Raw genomic sequence first — 22,472 nt, 5'->3', positions numbered from 1 at the left:
TTTGACGTACTAGAGAACTTCCCCAGTCACTGTAAGTGAGTCAAATCTATGTCAGATTGCAAGAATTAATCAGACTTTATCAGTAGGGGGAGTGGGTACACATTTTTCCAGCAAGTAGTAATCAGCATGAATACGGACTATTGTGTATGCGAAGGAGCTAAGTGTGAACATCAAGGTCTGCCAGTCCCAGAGGGCTTCTGGGAGAAGTTTTTGCTCTCCGGCAATTGATGGAGCACAGATTCCAGTGGTTCCCTGCAGAATCCATAGTTTGATTTGTAGGAGCACAAATTTATTTTAGCGCGTCCTTAATTTTCCATTGTTGCAGGAGATGTGCATATCAGCCTGTTGATGGCACTTTAGTGTCTTTGAGGAGTATCAAAGCCAGGAGTATTGAAGCACAAAGGAAATTGAAAAGCTTGAGTCAAATGATGCTAATCACTTGTAAGTTAGTATCTAGAAAGAGAACATTTACTGTTTCCTTTTGAAAATGTTACTGAAATGTGCTGCTTTCATGGAAGGAAACTTGCTCAGCAAGTTTCCTTACAAGATTCTGGTATTTTCTGCTTATACTACTTCATAATTTTATACTTATTTGCTTCTGGTATACAATCTTGCTGCATAATACAACACAAGAATATCCTCTTGCGAAATGATTAAACACATTATGGCAGATTTATAAAAAAAAATTGCTTCAGCTTTAAGCAAATTAAATATTCCAGTATTTTAAATAGGCAAAAGCTGAAGCAATTCTTGTAGCAGAATTAAAGCATGATAATTGTCCCTGTCTCCCTCCTTAAGACAAGTTAGGGCAGCAGGGTGAGATTTTATACTTTGCTTGATTTTTTTTTTTTATATTTATAAATTGTTAAATCTATTAGCAACATTGCATTTGAGGGACTGTAAGGAAGATGCTATAGTTTCCTGAAAAATGTGACTGGGTGTGACTTTGGATTGCTATCCCCTTTCCAGAGGAAGTGGCCAAACTGAAGAAGCATCTGGCCCTTCTCCGCCAGGAATATGTTAAGATGCAGCAGAAGCTGGCCGAAACAGAGAAGAAGTGCACCCTTTTGGCTGCTCAGGCCAACAAAGAGAGCTCCAGTGATTCTTTCATCTGCCGGCTTCTTACCATTGTGGCTGAACTCTACCAGCAGGATCAGTACAGGTAAGGTGACATGTTTGTTCGTACCCATCGTCCTCAGTGTCATGCAGGTTAGGTTCCCCTTCTCAACTCTCTCCCTCGATTCTCCTGGTCCCAAACCAAAGCTGCTGTTGGAATTGAAAATAGCAGGCAGAATAAATTAATTCACTATCCATTAAGGACAGAAAATTACCATGTTGGAGTATTTTGACATGGTGATTTATTTTAAGATTTGTTATATTTCTATTTGTCTTAATAGCATGTTAGCAAAGTAAAATGTGAGTTCATTGTTTGCAATCAAATGTTTGTACACATGAAATCCTGCAACCAGTTCGCTATTTTCCATAGATATGTTGTGTTTTAGAACAGGATGTCACTAGACTGATTTTGAATTTCTAGTTTCCTTGTGCTCAGCAAGTTTACTTCCAAGATTCTGGTATTTTCTGCTTATACTACTTCATAATTTTATCTGATACACTAAAACTGAACATGCTTGCTTAACATTTTATTTATGATGCATCATCATTACTGAATGATTACAATGTCTTGTTTTTGCTGATGAGAATAACCACTATGTATGAGTGCGTAAACATTTACCATGTGTATACAGAATGAGACGAAACTGAGCTACAGAGTAAGAAATGTTATTTCAGCCTGCAGCTGGAATTATTATGACAGAAGAAAACGTAAAGAACAGGTTGAATGTATATTTAGGGATCCAAGCTAGAGCAGTTTTCATCTGTGTGAGCCCAGCTAGTGAACCAATCACTGTGATACTTGTCTAAAAGTGTGCTCCTTATTTATGGCTTGCCTTGCAAGGAATAACAGAATATGCCACCTGGGCAAAATAAACTGGGAAGTTTCATGGCAATATTAAGGTGAACCATAGAAGCATTGAAGAACTGAGGTAAATTCAGAGAGGACCAGTTTGGCAGGAGAACATTTATTCTACAGGAAGAAAACAAGCAAGGAGAAGGCACTGATGCGAGTTGATGTGCCCACATGTAATCTAAGATCCCCTCAGGACACTTATTTTGTATACCTTCACTGAATGAGTGTACGTTAGTTTGGACCACCTTTTGTTGCACAACACCAACTGGAACTCCAGTCCTGAGAAAGCTCATTTGGAAACAGATCAATATTGAATTTCCTAGCGTGTAGCAGATGGACTCAGGACCAATGGGTATAGTGTACTCCTGCTAGCAGTTGGAGACGGATCAGATTTCAATCTGACCTCAGCCCCTAGTACATATACCCCTGCAGGAAGTGCAGCTCTTCAGTATTTTCCGTCTTCATAGCAGTTAGGGACTATCTGCACGCTCTCAAGCGTTAGATCAAATTTAAAGAAGAAAACCTACCTGAAGACGAGCCCCGCTCTCCTGCGGTGATACCCTCGGGTCTCTCCCCCAGTTGAGATTCCCGAGGTGATTTCCGTGGTCCCTCGGAGGTGAGCCTCAGTCCGGCGGCTGAATTGCGGCCAGGACCTAGCCCCCGATCCTTTGGGCGTGGCTGAGAGGCAGCGGGTGCACCCTCGAGCACGACGATGAAGGTATTTACCCTCTCCCCCCGCAGCCGGAAACCGCCCGGGACGAAACCGGGAAGCACCGAAGACAAGGTAAGGTAGAAATCTTCTACTTGAATCCGGTCTCTGCGGATCGAGGAGGAGCACAGGTCACTGACCGGGACTAGTGCCACCGGGTTGATCTGCCCTAGCAGGGCCAGGCCCCGGCTATTCCAAGAGTCTGCCCACGTGGAGACTCTCCGAGGGGGTCGCCATATTGCCCACGTGTTCGCTGTCGCCATCTTGGCCTACTCGCCACGCCGTTCGCCTCCGAGCGCACATCTCCGAGTCAGGTGCACAATGCACTTGTGCGCATAGACTTACGCGCGCATAAATCCTTGCGTGCATAACTTGCATGCACAGAGCCGAGCGCGTATCTACGGCACAGCTGCGCACACAACTTATACGCTCAATTTAAACGCACCTGAGCGCATAAGATTTACGCGCCGACAACCATGGCACCCCCAGGAACAGAAATTAAACCGCAAGGCCTCTGCCCAGCATGCCACATCAGAGCCGCACAAAGCGAGGAGGCAGGCGCCCTGTGCACGCAGTGCGAGGAGGCCCTGGGAGATCCAGCTCAGGGCCAGTCCCACCCAGGGCCGAGTTCTAGCTCCTCAGGGGGCACCCCGGACCTAGCCAGGGGGACCCACCTCAGACGGGGACCCCCAAGGAACCAGCGCCCCTCGGCTTTGATCCAGCATCCATATCATGGGTGGAGTTCTTCAAGTGGATTCACGCCTTTGTTCAAATGCAAACTGAACCTCTGGCTGACCAGCCACATGCTCCACCGGAGGACCCACATACTCCAGGCCCTTCAAGACCTAGGCACAGGCTCCCATTACCCAGAAGCCCCACCTACGGGGACTCGGACATCTCTGAGGAGGAAGCCGAACCCCTAGAAGAAGGGGAGCTCCCCCCGGGGACAGAGCCTCACTGCACCATGAGATGCTTCTTCACAAAGGATGAGCTCCCGGACCTGGTCAATCAATGTCTGACGGAGCTCGCTATCCCGGGCCCAGGTACTTCGGGGGAACCTAAACCGAACCCCTTGCTGGAGGGTCTTCGACAGACTTCTCGCCACCTCCCTCTGTTACAAGCAGCACAACAGCTGATTGACCTGGAATGGAATGCTCCGGAGTCCGCATTCAAAGGGAGACGAGCCTTGGCAGCCCTGTACCCCCTGGACCCAGCAACCAAAGATCTTCTTGCATGCCCAAGAGTGGATGCCATGATCTGCTCGGTCTCTAAGCGCACCACCCAGTGAAGGGAGGAACTGCGCTCAATGATGCACATGACCGACATCTGGAGTCCATCCTCAATCAGTCATTTGACGTTGCCGCTATGTCTCTACAAATTGCGGCCTGCTGCACCGTGGTGACATGTGCCTGCTTATCACAAACCAGGAACAACACCCCGGGAGAAGACATGGAACCAGCAGTATCATTCCTAGCGGACGCTGCCTTCGACCTAGTGCGCACAGCGGCCAGAGGAGTGTCATCTGCTGTGGCTGCCAGGAGGCAACTCTGGCTCTGAAGCTGTTCGGCCGACAAATCTTCCAAAACGCGCCTCACAAGGATGCCCTTCAAAGGATCCCTCCTGTTCGGCAGTGAACTAGAGAAAATTGGCCAACAAATGGGTGAGTCCCCATTGCCGCGACTACCGGAAGATAAGACGAAGAGAAACCAGCGTCCCTTCCCCAGGTCCTCCAGGGGCAGACGTTCGCAGCGCTTCAATCCTTACAGGAGCAACTATCAAGCGCCCCGCCCTATGGGTAGGAACCAGTCATTTCAGACCAAGCACAACAAGAGGGGAGCCAGCTTGGGTACGGGCCCCAGCCGCACTCCACAATGAGATTCAGCCAACCCATCCAAGGGAAGAAGCCATAGGGGGCAGACTAGCCCTATTTTACCGCAGATGGGTCGAAATAACCTCGGACAAGTGGGTCCTAGCCATCATTCAGGAGGGGTACTACCTGGATTTCCTACGAACCCCTCCGGACAAGTTCGTGGAGTCCCCCTGCCATGACCCCTCCAAGAGGGCGGCAGTGGAAGCTACACTGTCCAAACTACTGGCCCTTGAGACCATAACCCCAGTGCCTCCACAGGAATTAAATACTGGCCATTATTCCATTTATTTTATCGTTCCCAAGAAAGAGGGAACATTCAGGCCCATCCTGAACCTCAAGTCGGTCAACCGCCACCTCAGGATCCCTCGCTTCCGCATGGAAACCCTACGATCCGTTATAAGTGCGATACAACCAGGAGAGTTTCTCACATCCCTGGATCTTGCGGAGGCCTACCTGCACATCCCCATTCATCAGGAACATCAGCGCTACCTATGCTTCAAAGTCCTGAACCGTCACTACCAGTTCCGGGCACTACCCTTCGGGTTAGCCACAGCACCCCGGACGTTCACCAAGGTAATAGTGGTGGTGGCGGCAACACTGAGGAAGGAAGGAATCCTTGTTCACCCTTACCTGGACGATTGGCTGATCAGAGCAAAGTCACCGGAGGAAAGCCGCTAAGCAACCAGCAGAGTCATAACTCTACTGGAAAGCATAGGATGGGTAGTCAACACAAACAAAAGTTCCCTACAGCCCTCAGAGTCGCTGGAATACTAGGAGTCCGATTCGACACCAAAGAGGACACGGTCAGCCTGACCCCCACAAGGAGATCAAAATTGTGGAACCGGCTGCAAACCTTGCTGAACGATCCTCATCCCACAGCATGGGATTACCTGCAAGTCCTCGGGCTAATGGCATCCACACTGGAAGTTGTGCCATGGGCGCGAGCCCACATGAGGCCCCTACAGCGCTCACTCCTATCACGGTGGAACCCACGGCACCAGAACTACACTGTACGTCTATCACTCCCGGGCAGAGTTTGGACCCAGCTACGGTGGTGGCTGCAGGCCAGCCACATGAGCTGGGGATCAAGACTATCCTCCCCAACCTGGACCCTACTCACTACAGATGCCAGTCTACGAGGACAGGGAGCACACTGCGAGGAGCTAACCGCCCAAGGGCAGTGGAACGCAGAAGAGGCGGGATGGAACATCAACTGCCTAGAAGCGCGGGCAGTCAGACTAGCCTGCTTACCGGTTCGGTCACAGACTCCAAAACAAAGCGGTCAGAGTCATGTCGGACAACGCCACAACAGTGGCCTACATCAACCGGCAGGGGGGAGCCAGAAGCCAACAGGTGTCCCTAGAAATAGACCCCCTGATAGCGTGGGCAGAAGCAAACCTCCAGGAGATCTCCGCCATCCACATCGCTGGGAAAGACAACATCACGGCAGACTTCCTCAGCAGGGAAAGTCTAGACCCAGGAGAATGGAGGCTGTCGTCCACAGCCTTCAAGATGATAGTGGATCGTGGGGGACACCGGACATGGATCTTCTGGCAAATAGATCCATCGCCCAAGTATCCAGATACTTCAGCCGCAGGCTGGAATCGCAGTCCCAAGGGATCGATGCCCTGGTACAGCCCCCGGGGACCCTACTATACGCCTTCCCGCCGTGGCCCCTACTGGGCGCAATCATTCACAAGATACACCTACACAAGGGACTAGTTCTTCTGGTGGCTTCCGGACTGGCCAAGAAGACCCTGGTACGCAGACATGAGAAGACTGCTGGCAGGGAACCCCCTACCCCTGCCCCCACACAGGGACCTGCTACAACAAGGTCCGATCCTCCACGAGGATCCAGCTCAATTCTCTCTTACGGTCTGGCCATTGAGAGGGCTCGCCTGAGAAAGAGCGGATACTCGGGGGCGGTAATCGACACTTTCCTCCGTGCACACAAGTTCTCCACATCGCTAACATACATAAGGATCTGGAGAGTATTTGAAGCCTGATGCGAAGACCACAACATCAAGCCACTCTCTTTTACAGTTCCCGTGATCCTGGAATTCTTACAGAACGGACTACAGAAGGGTCTGTCCCTCAACTCCATCAAGGTACAGGTGGCCGCATTGTCATGCTACGGCTCCAAGAGCGAGGGCGACAGCATAGCTTCTCACCCGGACGTGTCACGCTTCCTGAGAGGAGTCAAACACATTCGCCCACCACTAAAGTGGCCGGTACCTCTGTTGAATCTCAATCTCGTTTTGGACTTCCTAGCGGGAACCGCCTTCAGACCCCTCCGAGGCCTGTCCCTCCGCCTGTTAACCTTAAAGACGGTGTTTTTGCTGGTGGTGTGTTCAGCTCGCCGCATATCGGAACTACAAGCACTGTCCTGCCGTGAGCCGTTCCTCAGACTCACCCCGGGGTCCATCCAACTACGCACGGTTCCCTCCTTCCTCCCCAAAGTGGTCTCATACTTCCATCTTAACCAGACCATCTCACTACCAACGACGGATGGCTTGAAGAATTCGGAAGAAGTCCATAGTCTACGCCACCTCAACATCGGCAGACTCCTATCAGACATTTCCTATCCTGGAAATGTCTGAACCCGTACAAAAAACGGACCACCTTTTCGTCCTTCACAGCGGAAAGAGACAAGGTGAAGCGGCCTCACGGGCAACCATCGCCCGCTGGATCAAGGAAGTCATCAAGGTGGCCTACGTAGAAGCTGGCAAGCCACCACCTCTACAGGTCAAGGCCCGTTCTACCAGAGCCCAGGCAGTATCCTGGGCAGAAACGAGAATGCTGTCACCTGCTGAGATCTGCAGGGCGGCTACATGGTCCTCCATCCATACCTTCTCCAGATTCTACCATCTGGACGTTCAGGCTCGGGAGGACACGGCATTTGCAAGGGCAATACTAAGTGAGTCACGGGTAGCCTCCAACCCGGTTCGGGAGTAGCTTTTATACATCCCATTGGTCCTGAGTCCATCTGCTACACGCTAGGAAATGGAGAAATTACTTACCTGATAATTTCGTTTTCCTTAGTGTAGACAGATGGACTCAGCATCCCACCCTTGGCTGCCGTCTCGCATGGTCTTTCAAATGATTCAAGGGTAAGCCATGTTTTCATTTACCTAGGGCATCCACCCTGCCGGGTGTCGACGCTTTCCGGTTGAGTACACTGGCGGTCTCCAGCTATAGTCAATCAACCAGTTCAAATTAATCAAGTTAATCAAGTTTTAACGTTTAACCAAGTTATGAAGTTATCCAAGTTAACCAAATTATTAAGTTAATCAATCAGTCAGTCACACATATATCCACAATACTTTTTGAGGAGAATACTGAAGAGCTGCACTTCCTGCAGGGGTATATGTACTAGGGACTGACGTCAGATTGAAATCTGATCCGTCTCCAACTGCTATCAGGAGTACACTATACCCATTGGTCCTGAGTCCACTTGTCTACACTAAGGAAAACAAAATTATCAGGTAAGTAATTTCTCCAATGGTTTGTACGACTAAATTTGGGATTTAGCCAGACAAACTGTGGGTTTTAAATTTTCCACCATTCTGAACACCTCCGGTTAAATGTTTGGCTTGATAAAATGTTTTTGGAGGCATTCCAGAGGTGGCCAAATGAGAGTGAGTGGAAGGGACACTCTTACAGTGAATTTCTAAGGAAATTCTGCTCAAAATATTTAAAATTTTGCATCTTTAAGTAATAACTTTTTTCTGTATTAATTTAAAATGTAATTACTTAAAAACTGTCATGTACATTGTGTTATTTTGACCAATATAAAGTTTGCAGAATTTTAAGTTTTTGTGCGTAGAATTCCCCCAGGAGTAAACTAATTTTAGCCACATAAATTGATGGCTCGCTACACTGCTGAATATTGACGCCTTATATCTAACTTTGACAATTGATAAACATGGCTGTTTAAACTGACTTTTACTACTTGATCTGTTCACCTGCTGTTTCTATCTTATTTAGCTTCCTGATTTTATTTATTTAGCTAATATTTGGAGAGTTTTTAGATGTTCTTCAACGTGTAACGGTTCTTTGTGGGGGGTTTTAGCTATTTGAATTTTATGACTCGTTTTATTATTTATTTTGCTATATTGTTGATGTGTTAATATGTATGACTCCTTGAATGTGATTAGAAAGATGAATAGAAATCAGATCAAATAAAAATGTTAGCTTTGTGAAAGGCACACTGAGAATGGTGAAATCACTTGCTAATCAGAGGAGAATGCTGAGAGTAGCAAACGTAAGGCCAGTTTTCAAAAAGGCTGCAGTGGTGACCTGAGCAACTACAGACCAGTGCCTGGTAAAATTGTGGAAGCTATAAGTAAGAACAAAATTACTGGTCATATGGATAAACATGGCTAAATGGGAAAGAGCCAGCATTTACAAAAGGGAAATTGTTCCTTACTAACCTATTAGAACTCTTTGAAGATGTGAACAAAGCACATGTGTAAAGGAGAGCCAATCAGTGTAATGTATTTAGATTTATTTAATTTATAAAATTTGTAGACCGCGTTATCGTCACGTCCAGTAGGCATTTAATAAAGTCCCTCAGGCAATGTCTAGGAAGGGAAGCGATGAGCAAAGTGATGAAATTTGAAGATGACACACACACACATTCAGGGTAGTTAAAACCAGACCGATTGTGAGGAACTACAGAAGGACCTTGCAAGGCTGGAGAATTGGGCATCTAAACATTAGATGAAATTTAACATGGACAAGTGAAAGTGATGCACATGGGGAAAAATAACCCTAATTTTACATTCACAATAACGAGTTCCACATGGACAGTACGTTGAAAACCTCAGCTCAATTTGTGATGAGAGTAAAAAAAAAAAAAAAGCAAACCGAATGCTAGGAATTATTTGGAAAGCAATGAAGAATAAAGCAGAGAACATCATGATACCTCTGTATAGATCAGTGGTATGGTCGCACCTTATCTGCAGTTGTGATCACCCCATCTCAAAAAGGATATAGCAGAATTAGAAAAGGTACAGAGAAAGGCAACAAAAATGATAAAGGAGATGGAACAGCTTCCTTATGAAGAAAGTCTAGAGAAAGTCAACTTAGAGAAGAGGTAGTTGAGGGGAGGATATGATAGAGGTCTACAAAATCATGAGTTGGAACAGGTAAATAGGGAATGGCTATTTACCTTTTCAAGTAATACTAGGACTAGGGGACACTGCTTGAAGCTAACAGGTAACAGATTTAAAACAAATTAAAGAGTTGTTTTTTGTTTTTTTTGTTTGTATTTTCATTTGATGCACAAGCTGTGGAATTTGTTGCAGGAGGATACGGTAACTGAGTTTAAAAAAGGTTGGGGCAAGTTCCTAGAAGAAAAGTCCATAAATAGTTATTGACCAGGTGACTTGGGGAGACCCCTCCATTTGTCATAGGAAGTGAGCAGCAGGACATTAAATCTGCTTTTTGGAATTGGCCACTGTCAGAGTAAGGATGCTGGGATCGATGGACCATTGTTCTGACTCAACATGGTTCTTCTTATGTTCTGAAATGAGGAAATAACATATCCACTTTGAGGTAAACATCATAGGTTTCATTTTTTCATAGAATAGCTGGATTGAAAACGTGTGATGATCAAGCTGACTTATCTGCAGCACAGTAAAGGGAGTGAGCTAACTATTAAAAATGAACAATGTTTATTTTCCTCCCTGATAGAGAGGACAAACTGTAGTCACCTAATTATTGCAAGCCAGTTTGAGATTTAGTTAATGATTGCTGTCCATTGAGGTGCATACAAGTGACCGAGCGTATCTTGACAAGGAACAGAATTTAAAGAGACACAAAATGCGTTCCCAAGCAAGCGCTCTGCGACTGAGATAATTCTTTCCGATGGTTGATTAAACAGACTGTGTTATGCTTTCACTTTTTGAGTGGATGTTATTCCTTGGATGCATGGATTATTAGCATGGGCCAGTATTTTTGTGATGGTAACGTCAGTGAAAAGATGCATGTTCTGCTGTTTATGTATACTTTTCTGCACCGTGGGCAAGAGTTTCATGATTTTTTTGCTGTTTCTAATTGCATAGCTCTGATAGGTAATTTTTCAGTAAACTCTTTCAACATATTAAATATATTTGAACTTTCATTGTTGCATCAGGAGAATCTACCAAGAAAGTAGTTACAAACTTTGTAATTCAGTTCTATAAGTGAGTCAAAGTGTTGAATTCCATTAATGAGAGTAGGTTGGGGGAGTTGATTTATTAATTTATTTATTTATGAGTTTTTTTTATACCGAAGTATTAGTGTTAGCCTTCACTCTGGTTTACAATTAAAACAACTCGATACATTAAAACAGAGGTCAAATATTAAAAACTGGGTGCAGTTTTAACAGGGAATAACGTAAGAACTTTGGGATAACCATATGATATAATATAATATAATATATTAGTACTATAACAGGTGAAGTGGGATACTCCGGGTACATGTGCTACGTTGTTTGTATGGGGGTACTAGGTGGAGGGGGAATGGTGAGATACGGAAAGGAGGTAGTGTGCGAAGGTGGTGCTGACCTTTATTGGTTTGGTTTAGCCTATTCCATCTTTATAGGCTTGTTTGAAGAGTCGGGTTTTGAGGAATAGAGTATAGACTCATCTCTTAAATGTATCAGCAGGGACATTAAATTTCTCAGAACCTAAGATTATGGAGGGGGGTACATATATGTGAAATACCTTAAGTATCCCTGTCACATGAAAACTAAAGGAGGCAGCTCTTAGTGTTCTGGTAACCTCAAAATCTCTGTAATGTCACCAGAAACCCTTCATTTTCGATAATGTTTTACCCAGGAAGTGCATACCATGCCTCCATTCTTTGGATGTCTCTTGTAAATCTCTCTCTATGCATGCGCCAGCAGCTACACACATTTAAGTGTGTGTATACATGTATGCGATGTCTTATTTTTCATGATTTTCAGAATGCATTTATACTTATATATATGTGTGTGGTGGTACTGTTTCATCAGTGATCTGAAGATAAAAATTGGGGACCGACACATCAGTGCTCACAAATTTGTGCTGGCTGCCCGCAGTGATGCTTGGAGTCTGGCCAACTTGGCATCAACTAAAGAGCTGGACCTGTCAGGTTAGTCACCACCCGATGACCCATTACACTTTGATTACCTTTGTAGCAGCTGATAAATGAGCCTTTTGGGAAAAGGCTACATTCAGAAATGGGTAGTTTCCCTCCAGAAATCTGAGGTTTATTATCCATCAATTGCGGTAGTTGTGTCTCTGAAATACACTATGGGCTTGATTTTCAAAACATTTGCAAATTAAAACTGGGTTGAGCACGTGCAAATGCGCTTTACCATGTGTAAGTGGGCTTTTGAAAATTGCTACAATATATGCCATTGAAATTGTTCGTAGGATTTACCCACGTTTGGTAAATGGCTTTTGAAAATTGCTAGGATAGTATGTTTAATTTCCATGTGTAACTCCTTGATCTTTCACCTGTAAGTGTCTTGTGAACCCTTGCTGACTATATTGAAATTTCTTCCAAAAGGCTCCATCTATTTAATGACTCTCTAGGTAGTAGAGACAGAGATGGAGATGCTCCAAAGGGCATCATTTTTGTACTGTTTACAGAATTATTTTCCATGAAGGTACTGAGATCTGTACAATTGCTTGGTGATTACATGGAATATTGTTACATTTGTTTATATAATAAATGCGGTTTCTTGCCATATGGTTTGTGCAAAACGAGACCGTGTATGATGTAATACACATTCATTTATGAAGGGAAGGAGATAACATGTACAGAGTGGTAATTACAACCCTAAATAACTTGTTAGGCAGACTGAATGGACCATTTGGGTCTTTATCTGCCGTCATATACTATGTTACTGTTTAAACAAATGTTCTGCAGTGCGCTCAGCGGCGCTTCCTCCTCCTGGGCTGGGCTTGAATGGGGACAGGTTTCAAAGGTGTTCAAGGGGAAAAACCTGTTTTACCCCACATAAATCTGATGTCTGAAGGTGGCCCAGCACAGAGCATGCGGGGTGGAATTTTTGCTGCATTTAGAAGGGAAAAGAATGCCTGCAAATTGCATTTTCAAATCTATGTGTGCTGTTTTCCATTGTGGGGGGGGGGGGAACCTGCACAAGAAAGAAAGTGCAAGTGTTCGTGAGGAAAAGCACCAGAATTGGTGCAGAGCCCACAGGTAAAATGTACCTGTGGGCTTCATCCCAATGTGACAGTTTGGAAATTGCCCCCGATATTTCCAAAAGCAATCTAGCCTTCATCCATTGTGAACTATGCCCTTTACATTTGTCATCAAGATATGCAGTATTGTCACATTTGGGCAGCTGATTTCAATGAAATGTAAATGAGTCACCCCTAGAACCAGACATGGTTTTCAGAGTAGAGGCTTAAGTCCGTGTAGTAAATCAAGACTCAAGGAATGAGTGTTGATGCTTTATTTTATTACTTTAATAATTACTATGTCCTGTTGCTGCATTGACTCCCCAGCTCTGTTTTGTATTGAAATCTCAAAACTGCTTGGAGTTAAGACGTTGTAGGGAACATCAGCAATCAGAGCAGCCTGCAAAGTGCAACACTGGGTTTTTTGCCTGCCACCTTAATTTTGCTCTAAGGGGTGCTCAAACTGGTCCTGGGTCCCCCTCACCCCAACCCAGCCAGTCAGATTTTCTAAACATCCCTAATGAATATGCATGAGCTTTTTTTTTGGGGGGGGGGGGGGGTGTCCCTAAGCACGAAAATGAAAAAAGCCTTCATGCAGGAGATACCGACATTAGAAAACTGAAGGTCCTGCTGAAAAGGTGGCAAAATACATCCCAGTTTTAAATTCCTCGGTGTTTCTATTAGCTAAAGTCTTTCTTCACTTAATGGTAGTGCTCTTTTGCTCATGACTCAGCAACACAAAAGAACTGTGCACGAAGGAGTACGTTAAAATTAAAAACTGACTTTTAAAAAGAATCACTGTCTCTTTCTCCCCTCCTTCTGCTTTCATTACCCTTCCTGTGGCCATTGGGGATCAGTTATGGCGTACCTGCATTACTCCCCTTGGTTGCCACTGTGCCAGCAGAGAGAGAAGCAGATTGGAAGGAGATGAGAGAGACTTTTTTTTAAGTCTGCAGTTCATATAGAGTCCTATTGGATTTTCCCAAAGATCTTTCATTCCAAAGAGTCACTGTTCAGGACTGTCCATAGATGATAACGTTCACATCCTGTTTACTGCAGAGAATCTCAGGACCTGAGAGGTCAATGGGATTGCTTGGAGGAATCAGTCAGAATGTTTGTGCATATCCTTTTTGTACGTGAACTTGGCAAACTGCTTAGCAGTTATGTTTCGTTTTTTTTTTTATATAAACTACGAGGTAGATTTTAAAAACATACACGCGTGCGTACTTTTGTTCGCGCGATTTTATAAGATACGCATGTAGCCGCGCGTATCTTATAAAATCCGGGGTCGGCACTCGCAAGGGGGTGCACATTTGTGCACCTTCCCTTCCCCTGCCTAACCCACCCCCCCGGCCCTATCTAGACCCCCCCCCTACCTTTATCGGAGAAGTTACTACTGCCTCTGGGCAGTAGTAACTTACGCGCGCCGGCGCGGCAGGTCCCGACACAGGCCGCTGTGTCGGGGCACTCGGCCACGCCCCCGGACCGCCCACACGCCCCCGTGACCACGCCCCGACCGCCCCTTTTTGCAAGCCCCGGGGCTTGCGCGCGCCGCCGAGCCTATGCAAAATAGGCTCGGCGCGCGCAGGGGGGGTTTGGGGTAGGTCTTCGGATACGCGCGTACCCCTTTGAAAATCTACCCCTATGGTTTCACAGAATAAAACTTTAAATAAATAAAGACCGATTTGTCATGGGGTGGGGGAAGGGGTTGGCTGGGTGTTGGATTAAGTAAGGGATCTTGCATGCGCCTCCAACAAAGAGGAAAAAAAAAAGACAAACTGACTTGGATAAACCGCAATATCTTACAAGCGGTCAAGCTTCTATGGCTGGCAGCGTGGCTCTCTCCTGGGCAATGTGGTACAACTGAGCAGACTGGAATGGGCCCCACTGGGCTTTTTATAGCGTCATTTGCTATGTTGCTATGATCAGATTGGGGATTTTTTCTTTTTTTTCCTGATTTTTGTCTCTGTTCTTTTTACATTTTTGGCGGTATGACGCTTCTTCAGACGCTAACTCCGAGGTCACCATGGCAATGCTGCAGTGGATCTACACAGATGAGCTGGATTTGAGGGAAGATGACGTCTTTCTGACAGAGCTGATGAAACTAGCAAACCGCTTTCAGCTGCAGCTCTTGAGGGAAAGGCAAGTGACAATGACTGAATTCTGAAGTCAGGAACTCACAGGACTGTGCCTTAATTACAGAGAGTCAAATCAACCTCAATAAATGGCAGAAAATTATAACCAGAATGTTTCTGCTGGAAAACTTAGTGTTGGACCTGTTTAATTGGGTGTTTAGTTAAATGTTATGTATGACCCAATCTTCCTATCTATAGGCAAAACTGTTTAGTTGATGTGCTTAGAATTAATTTTACAAATCCATATGTGCAAAAATGGTGAGAGGACCTCAATAACCTGATGGGGTGTGAGCTGCATAAGAGGAGGCTGGGGAAATGGCATATGTCATTTATATTTGGTATTGATGGGGATCAGTTGCAGAGCTTCCCAAACGTGTCCTGCTGACCCCACAGCCAGTCAGGTTTTCAGGATATCCATAGTGAATATGCAGAAGATAAATTGTATACATTAGAGATACTGTATATGCAAATTTGTTTCATGTATATTTAAAATGGCTAGCCTGAAATCCAAGCTGGTTGTGGGGTCACTAGGACAGATTTTGGGAGCCCTGTGCTGGAGTCGTTTCAGATTTTCTAGTGAGCTTAATTAGGAACATTTGGATTTCTTTCTTGAACAAGTTTGACTAAGAAAACTCCTCAGAGACGTAACTCTCCAGGATGGAAAGGAGTTAATTTTTGTAGTATTTGACACACATTTTCCTTTCCCTGTATGTACTCAGATCAGTCCAGACTCCTGGGATTTGCCTCCTTTCCAGTAGATGGATGGAGACAGAGAAAGTTTCACAGACACTGCCACATATCCTGGTGTGCTACCTGCAGTTCTTCAGTATTTCTCTGTCTCCAGCAGATGGAGGAGGTGCAAAACCTGCAGTTCTATTAAAAAAAAAAAAGAAAAGGAAAATGTAGCACAGTTTAGAGAAGTTTCCTCCCAGGAGGTTGGTAGGTCTTGCTGGGGCCATCCCTCCTGGTTTGAGGTGGATGAGCAGGGGGTTGGGGACCCTTGGTACTTAGTCTTTTCATGCCTGGAGACAGACAGCTGGTGGATTCAGTTCCCTCGCCTCCAGGAGCACTAGCGAAGCCTGCTGCCAATCTTCACCTCAGGGAAGTTCTTTAATTTTCTTGTTTTTTTGATAAAGTTTAGAAAGAAGCTAGTTTAAAAAAAAAAGTGCAGGAGCAGTTGTTTTTAATTGCTTTCCCAGTCGGTGATGGTTGCATGCAGATGCTTTAAGCAGGGGCTTTGTCCCAGTGACTCCCGCTAGTGTTTTTCTGCTTCAGGCGGCTGCTGCGTGGTCAGCACAGGGCCGCAGCATGCTGCGTGGTTGCCAATGCACCGTATGTGGCCAGCATTCCCGGTGCCTCTCTGGAGAGCGGGCACAACGGGAGTGACTGTGGAGGCTGTGACTCGATAGCGAGAGCCTGGGAAGTCTTTGACTGCATCGGAAGAAGGGGTCGATCCATTTCTGGTGAGCGCTGGAACAGAGCCATTTTGAAGTCATTCACTGCTGCTACAGAGGCTCTTGCAGGGAGAGGGGATCTCCCCCCTCCGCTTTCGCCGGCAGATCTGAGGCCAGAGGGGGGACATTCAGGGGAGGACAATGACCTCCTAGGGGAGATCTCTGATTCATCCGCTTTTTCATTAGATTTTGTCCTCTTGCTGCACAAGGCTTATTTGGCACGGAAAGCTGTGGGGTGGCATATTTCCAAACAAGGAGTGTCAGAAGATCCACGGCCAAAGAAGTCCAGGCTCTTGGGGACTTCTGCATCTACCAGGGTTTGGTGAGTCCTGCCCGTGCAGGGGCGGCGAAAGATGACTCCTCTGACGATTCGGAGCATGGTGCAGGTGGAGATAGTCCCCAGCAGACAGACCCTTCCCTTAGGGGACAGGATCCAGAGGCAGAGTCGGGGAAATTCCCAGCGGTGGAAGAAGATGATTCCAAAGTGGTTCGGTTGTTCTGCAGGGAAGAATTGGGGCCCTTGATTCCCTGTGTTCTTGTGGAATTAGGCATAAAGGTTCCACAGAAGGAGTCTGATCAGGAGGACATAGATGCAATCATGGATGGCTTATAGGATCCACTGAAGGCTTTTTCATTCCACAAGTCGGTTAAAGGTTGGTGCTCAGGGAGTAAAACACTCTGGATACTGGTTTGAAAGTGGGCAGAGCAATGAATACATTATATCCGTTGCTGAGGACATTCTGGAGCTCCTGAGAATCCCAAAGGTGGATGCCTCCATCTTGGCAGTTGCTAAGAAGATAACTATCCCAGTGGCTGGTTCTTCAGCTTTGAAGGATGTATGGAACAGGAAGCTTGAAGTCCATCTTAAAAAGATTTTTGAGGTGTCTGCGCTAAGTGTACGAGCTGTGGTGTGCAGTGGTTTTATGCTTCAGGGTGGGCTGCATTAGGTGCAACAGTTGCAGACTGACAAATCCATGTCCTCCCAGGAGGCAAAGTAGGTGGAGTGACTGGAAGCTGTGGTCGCCTATGGCACTGATGCACTGTATGACCTCATTAGGGCATTCTCTAGGACAATGATGTTGGCGATCTCGGCCAGGAGACTTCTTTGGTTGCGGAACTGGTCAGCGGATGTTTCGTCCAAGTCTCTATTAGGAGCGTTACCCTTTAAGGGAAAGCTACTCTTTGGAGAGGATTTGGAGGAGCTGATAGAGCATCTGGGAGAGAATAAAGTTCACAAGTTACCTGAGGACAAGCTTAAAAGGGACAAGGAGTTTCTCTTCTGGATGCTCTCTGTTTTGAGGGAATAGGTGTTTTCAGCAAGGGAGGTCTTCGGGTGGAACCCAGATACAGGCCTCGGGGAGGCAGCAGCCCTGGAACCAATCCTTTCAAGGCTGGAAGCTGAACAGGGATGGCTCAAGCCAGGGAGGCTCTGACGCCAAATCCTCACAATGAAGTCAGGCCAGTGCACTCCTCCGTCCCGGTTATAGGGGGTCAGTTGACTCTTTTTTATGAGGACTGGGCCAAAATCACTACGGACCAATGAGTCTTAAGTGTGATAAAGCAAGGTTACGGTTTAGAATTTGCTTGTCCTTTAAGGGACCTATTCATGGTCTCCCCTTACACCTCCATGGAAAAGAGATGGGTGGTGCAGCAGACCCTCGACTGTCTACAGATGCTTGGAGCCATTGTCCCTGTTCCCTTGGAAAAACAAGGAACGGGACGATACTCCATTTATTTTGTGGTTCCAAAGAAAGAAGGGACATTTTGCCAATTCTGGATTTGAAGAAAGTAAATGTTGCTCTCAAAGTTCCTTGTTTTCTTATGGAAACTCTCCACTCAGTCATTGCAGCAGTCCACATGAGGGGGGGGGGAGGGGTTCTTGGCGTCTCTAAATCTGACCGAGGCATGCTTGCACATAGGAATCCGGCCCAACCATCAGAGATTTCTTCAGTTCAAAATCCTTGGCATGCGTATTCAATTTTTCAATTTGCTGTTCGGGCTGGCAACGGCTCCACAGACTTTCACCAAGGTGATGGTGGAAGCATCTTTTAGGAAGGAGAGGGTGCTGGTATACCCTTATATAGATGACTGGCTCATTCAGGCAAAGTCGGAGGACCACTGCAGGCAAGCATTGGATCTGGTGCCACAGCGCTTGCGATCACTCAGCTGGATTGTGAATTGGTCCAAGGGTCATCCCGTTCCATCTCAAGTGTTGGAATTTAGAACAATAGAAATTGTCATACTGAGTCAGACCAAAGGTCCATCAAGCCCAGCATCCTGTTTCCAACAGTGGCCAATCCAGGCTACAAGTACCTGGCAAGTACCCAAAAACTAAGTATATCACATGCTATTGATGCTACTAATAGCAATGGCTATTTTCTAAGTCAACTAGATTAATAGCAGGTAATGGACTTCTCATCTAAGATCTTATCCAAACCTTTTTTAAACCAAGCTACACTAAATGCACTAACCACATTCCCTGGCAACATATTCCAGAGTTTAATTGTGAGTTGAGTGAAAAGAATTTCCTCCGATTAGTTTTAAATGTGCTACATGCTAGCTTCATGGAGTGCCCCCTAGTCCTTCTATTATCCGAAAGAGTAAATAACCGATTCATATTTACCCGTTCTAGACATCTCATGATTTTAAAGACCTCTATCATATCCCCCCTCAGCCTTCTCGTCTCCAAGCTTAACAGCCCTAACCTATTTAGTCTTTCCTCATAGGAGAGCAGTTCCATCGATACGGAGGAGCGCATTGTCAAGTTGCATTCACAAGTTCACAGATTGCTGGAGAGACAGGTGCCCAGGGTCTGGGATTACCTACAGGTTCTCGGCTCCATGGCATCCACGTTGGATCTCGTGCCTTGGGCGTTTGCTCATACGAGACCTCTACAGGCGGCGATACTTTCCTGATGGGATCCATTGTCTGAGCAATTCCAGCTTCCACTACTGCTTATGGACTCAGCCAGATCCAGTCTCTTGTGGTGGCTTGGTTGGGACCTCTTGTGTTGAGGAGTTGACTTGAAAGTTCCGGTAATGAATGTTGGTTACCACCGATGCCAGTCTTTCTGTTTGGGTAGATGTCTGCCAAGCCCTGTTGGTACAGGGTCAGCAGAGGAAGTGTCATGGTCTATCATTCTCTTAGAGATGAGAGCGGTGAGGTTTACGCTGCGTGTGTTTCTTCCTCTGACATGGCCGTCCGGTCAGGATCTTGTCAGACAACACGATGATGGTGGCTTATATCAACTGGCAGGGTTGTTCCAAGAATCGAGCAGTTGTTCAGGAAGCTTGGGAGCTAATCCACTGGGAAGAGCATCATCTGATGTTGATAATGGCTTCTCACATAGTCGGGATCAACAGTATGCAAGCGGATTTTCTCAGCCATCAACAGCTGGATCCTGGGGAGTGGGAGCTGTTGGAGAAAGTGATGGCTCTCATCTGTTACAGGGGGCAAGCCCCGCATGGATTTAATGGCAACTCAGCGAAATGCCAAGGCACCCCGCTTCTTCAGTCACAGAAGAGCATGGAGCGGAGGGAATTGACGCCTTGGTTCTTCCTTGGCCGCAAAACACTCTGTTGTATGTGTTTCCGCTGTGGCCGCTGATGGGCAAGATTTTGCGGTGTGCAGAGCTTCACCCGGGAGACGTGATTCTGGTGGCTCTATCTGATCAATCTAGCGGTGGACGGCCCGTTGAGACTTGCTCATCTGCCAAATTTCTGCACCAAGGTTCCATATTTTCAGAACAGGCAGCTTGCTTTTATCTCACGGCTTGGCTTTTGAGAGGAAACGCTTAAGAGAGAAAGGTTACTCTGAGGATGCTATTTCTACTCTTTTGCAAGCTAGAAAGTCTTGCACCTCCTTGGCATATGTGAGGATTTGGAGAGATTTTGAGGATTGGTGCACGGAGCAGGGGAGTGTTCCTATGCAAGCTTCCACTGCACACATCCTTTCCTTCTTGCAAAGAGATTTGGTGAAAGGTTTGCCCTTTAACTCCCTCAGAGTTCAAGTGGTGGCATTAGGTTGTCTTCGAGGCAAAGTGCACGGAGTGGCTGTGACTGCACATCCGAATGTGGTGCACGAAGCATTTGCGCCTTCTGGTTCAGAAGTTGTGTCCCTCCTGGAGTCTTAATTTAGTCCTCAAAGGTATGTGTATGGCACTGTTTGAGCATATTAGAAGGTCTACTATAAAAGATCTCACTTTGAAGGTGGTTTTCTTGGTGGCAATTTGTTCCACTAGACGGATCTCAGAGCTTCAAGCCTTATGTTGAGAATTTTGGATTTCGGGGTTTCCTTGCAAATGGTTCCAGCCTTTCTGCCTAAGATGATATCATCTTTTCATTTAAATCAATCAGTGGAGCTCCCGGCTTTCCCAAACTTGGAGGCTACAGCAGCTTTTGGATGTCAAGCGCGCATTATTGTAGTATCTTAGTTACTAACAGCTTCCAGTTGTTGGATCACCTTTTTGTGCTATGGAGTGGTGCAAAAAAGGGGCATAAGGCGTCAAAAGCCATGATTGCATGGTAGTTTAAGGAAGCTATTGGCTCTGCGTATATCTGTCAGGGGCGTCCGGTACCTGAGGGCCTAAGGTACCGGATGGTCCCAGGCAGCATCCTGGGCCGAATGTAAGCAAGTGTCACTGCAAGAGATTTGCAGGTTACCTACTTGGAAGTCTTTGCACACTTTCGTCAGACATTATCATTTGGATGTCCAGGCTCCAGAAGCCATGGGCCTTGGTTAGAGTGTACTTCAAGTGGGACTATTACAGTCCCACCCCATTTAGGGAAGCTTGGATACATCCCAGAGTCTGGCTGATCTGCAAATGTACAGGGAAAGGATAATTGATTCTTACCTGCTCATTTTCATTCCTGTACTACCACAGATCAGACCAGAGTCCCACCCGGTTTAGAAAAGGAATTTTGGAGAGTCCGCTCGATATCTTATTGTAATTAATCTGAAGAATGGCATAGGTTTTGTTAGTCCTACACGTTTTTACTGTGGGTGAGGTTCTCTCTTCTAAGTTTCCACTTCCCATTGTTTGTTCAGGGGATATGATTTTGTGATAGTTATTGTTATGCTTGCTGTCTTGGCTTGGGTACTTATCAATACTGAAGGACTGCAGGTGGCACACCAGGTTATGTGGTAGTGTCTGCGAAACTTTCTCTGTCTCCATCTGCTGGAAGGGAAACAAAATCCAGGAGTCTGGACTAAGCTGTGGTACTACAGGAACAAAAATTAGTAGGTAAGAACAAATTTTCCTTTCCTGATGCCCATGTCACATTTAATTTCTTTATGCCGACAGATGTGAGAAGGGAGTCATGTCGCTGGTGAATGTCAGAAACTGTATCCGCTTCTACCAGACTGCAGAGGAACTGAATGCCAGTACTCTGATGAACTATTGTGCTGAGATCATTGCCAGTCATTGGGTAAGCACAATTTATTCTTTAAGAATGTGCTCCAAGGAGGGCTTGTTTTTTGTTTTTTTTATTTGGCAATGAATTCCAGAGCTTAATTATGTGCCCTACCCCCTGCATGCAGCAGTTCCGTTCCAGGAGGACCTGTTAAATAAGAAAGCTACCCTCCGGTGTCTCGCGCACGAAGGAGCGCGACCAAAGGAGCCTGCCCCTTTGTGCGCCCCTTTGTGCTCCCCCTAAGCCGGATCATCCGGCATCCCTCCTTTCACCTGCATTACACTGCAAGGCTGTACCGTTTCTTTCCCTGGTCTAGAACTACAACTGCCTCTCGACGCTTCTTCTGCATCTTGCTCAGATTATCAATCTTCTCACTGCCATCATTCCTCATAACTGTGTGTATATGGTACTTAGCTGAAAATTTGAACTGAAAATCTCTCATATGCTTACCCATGGTAAATCATCAATTATTCTACAGCCTATCTACTTGTTTTTTGATTTCCTTGCACCTGTAACTGGCGTCACACTCTTTATGTGTATTTCCTTACCTCACTCCCTTATCCGACGTCCCTTAACACGCTAGTTTCTCTGCTTACCCCTGGCAGCCCTCCTCCTCCCCCTTCACGCCGCTTCTCTTCCCCCTTCCCCCACCCTCTCCTGCCAACGCACCTACAGCCAGCACTCTGACCTACGGCTGTAGACTGTATCCATTCGAACCTCAATTTTCGAACCCAACAATGGCTAGCT

General features: G+C 46.1%; 1 protein-coding gene across 1 annotated transcript in view; it reads left to right on the top strand.

The window, feature by feature from the left end:
- Window positions 1–22,472, top strand: part of ANKFY1 (ankyrin repeat and FYVE domain containing 1) — a 133,512-nt gene that overhangs the window by 26,704 nt on the left and 84,336 nt on the right. The window contains 4 exon segments of the mRNA XM_029612076.1: window positions 970–1,162; window positions 11,549–11,667; window positions 14,732–14,867; window positions 21,617–21,740. Coding sequence (XP_029467936.1) covers window positions 970–1,162; window positions 11,549–11,667; window positions 14,732–14,867; window positions 21,617–21,740 — 572 coding nt within the window.

The sequence above is a fragment of the Rhinatrema bivittatum genome, chromosome 8 (assembly GCF_901001135.1).
Source record: "Rhinatrema bivittatum chromosome 8, aRhiBiv1.1, whole genome shotgun sequence".
Lineage (NCBI taxonomy): Eukaryota > Metazoa > Chordata > Amphibia > Gymnophiona > Rhinatrematidae > Rhinatrema > Rhinatrema bivittatum.
This window is presented reverse-complemented; position numbering and strand designations above follow the sequence as displayed.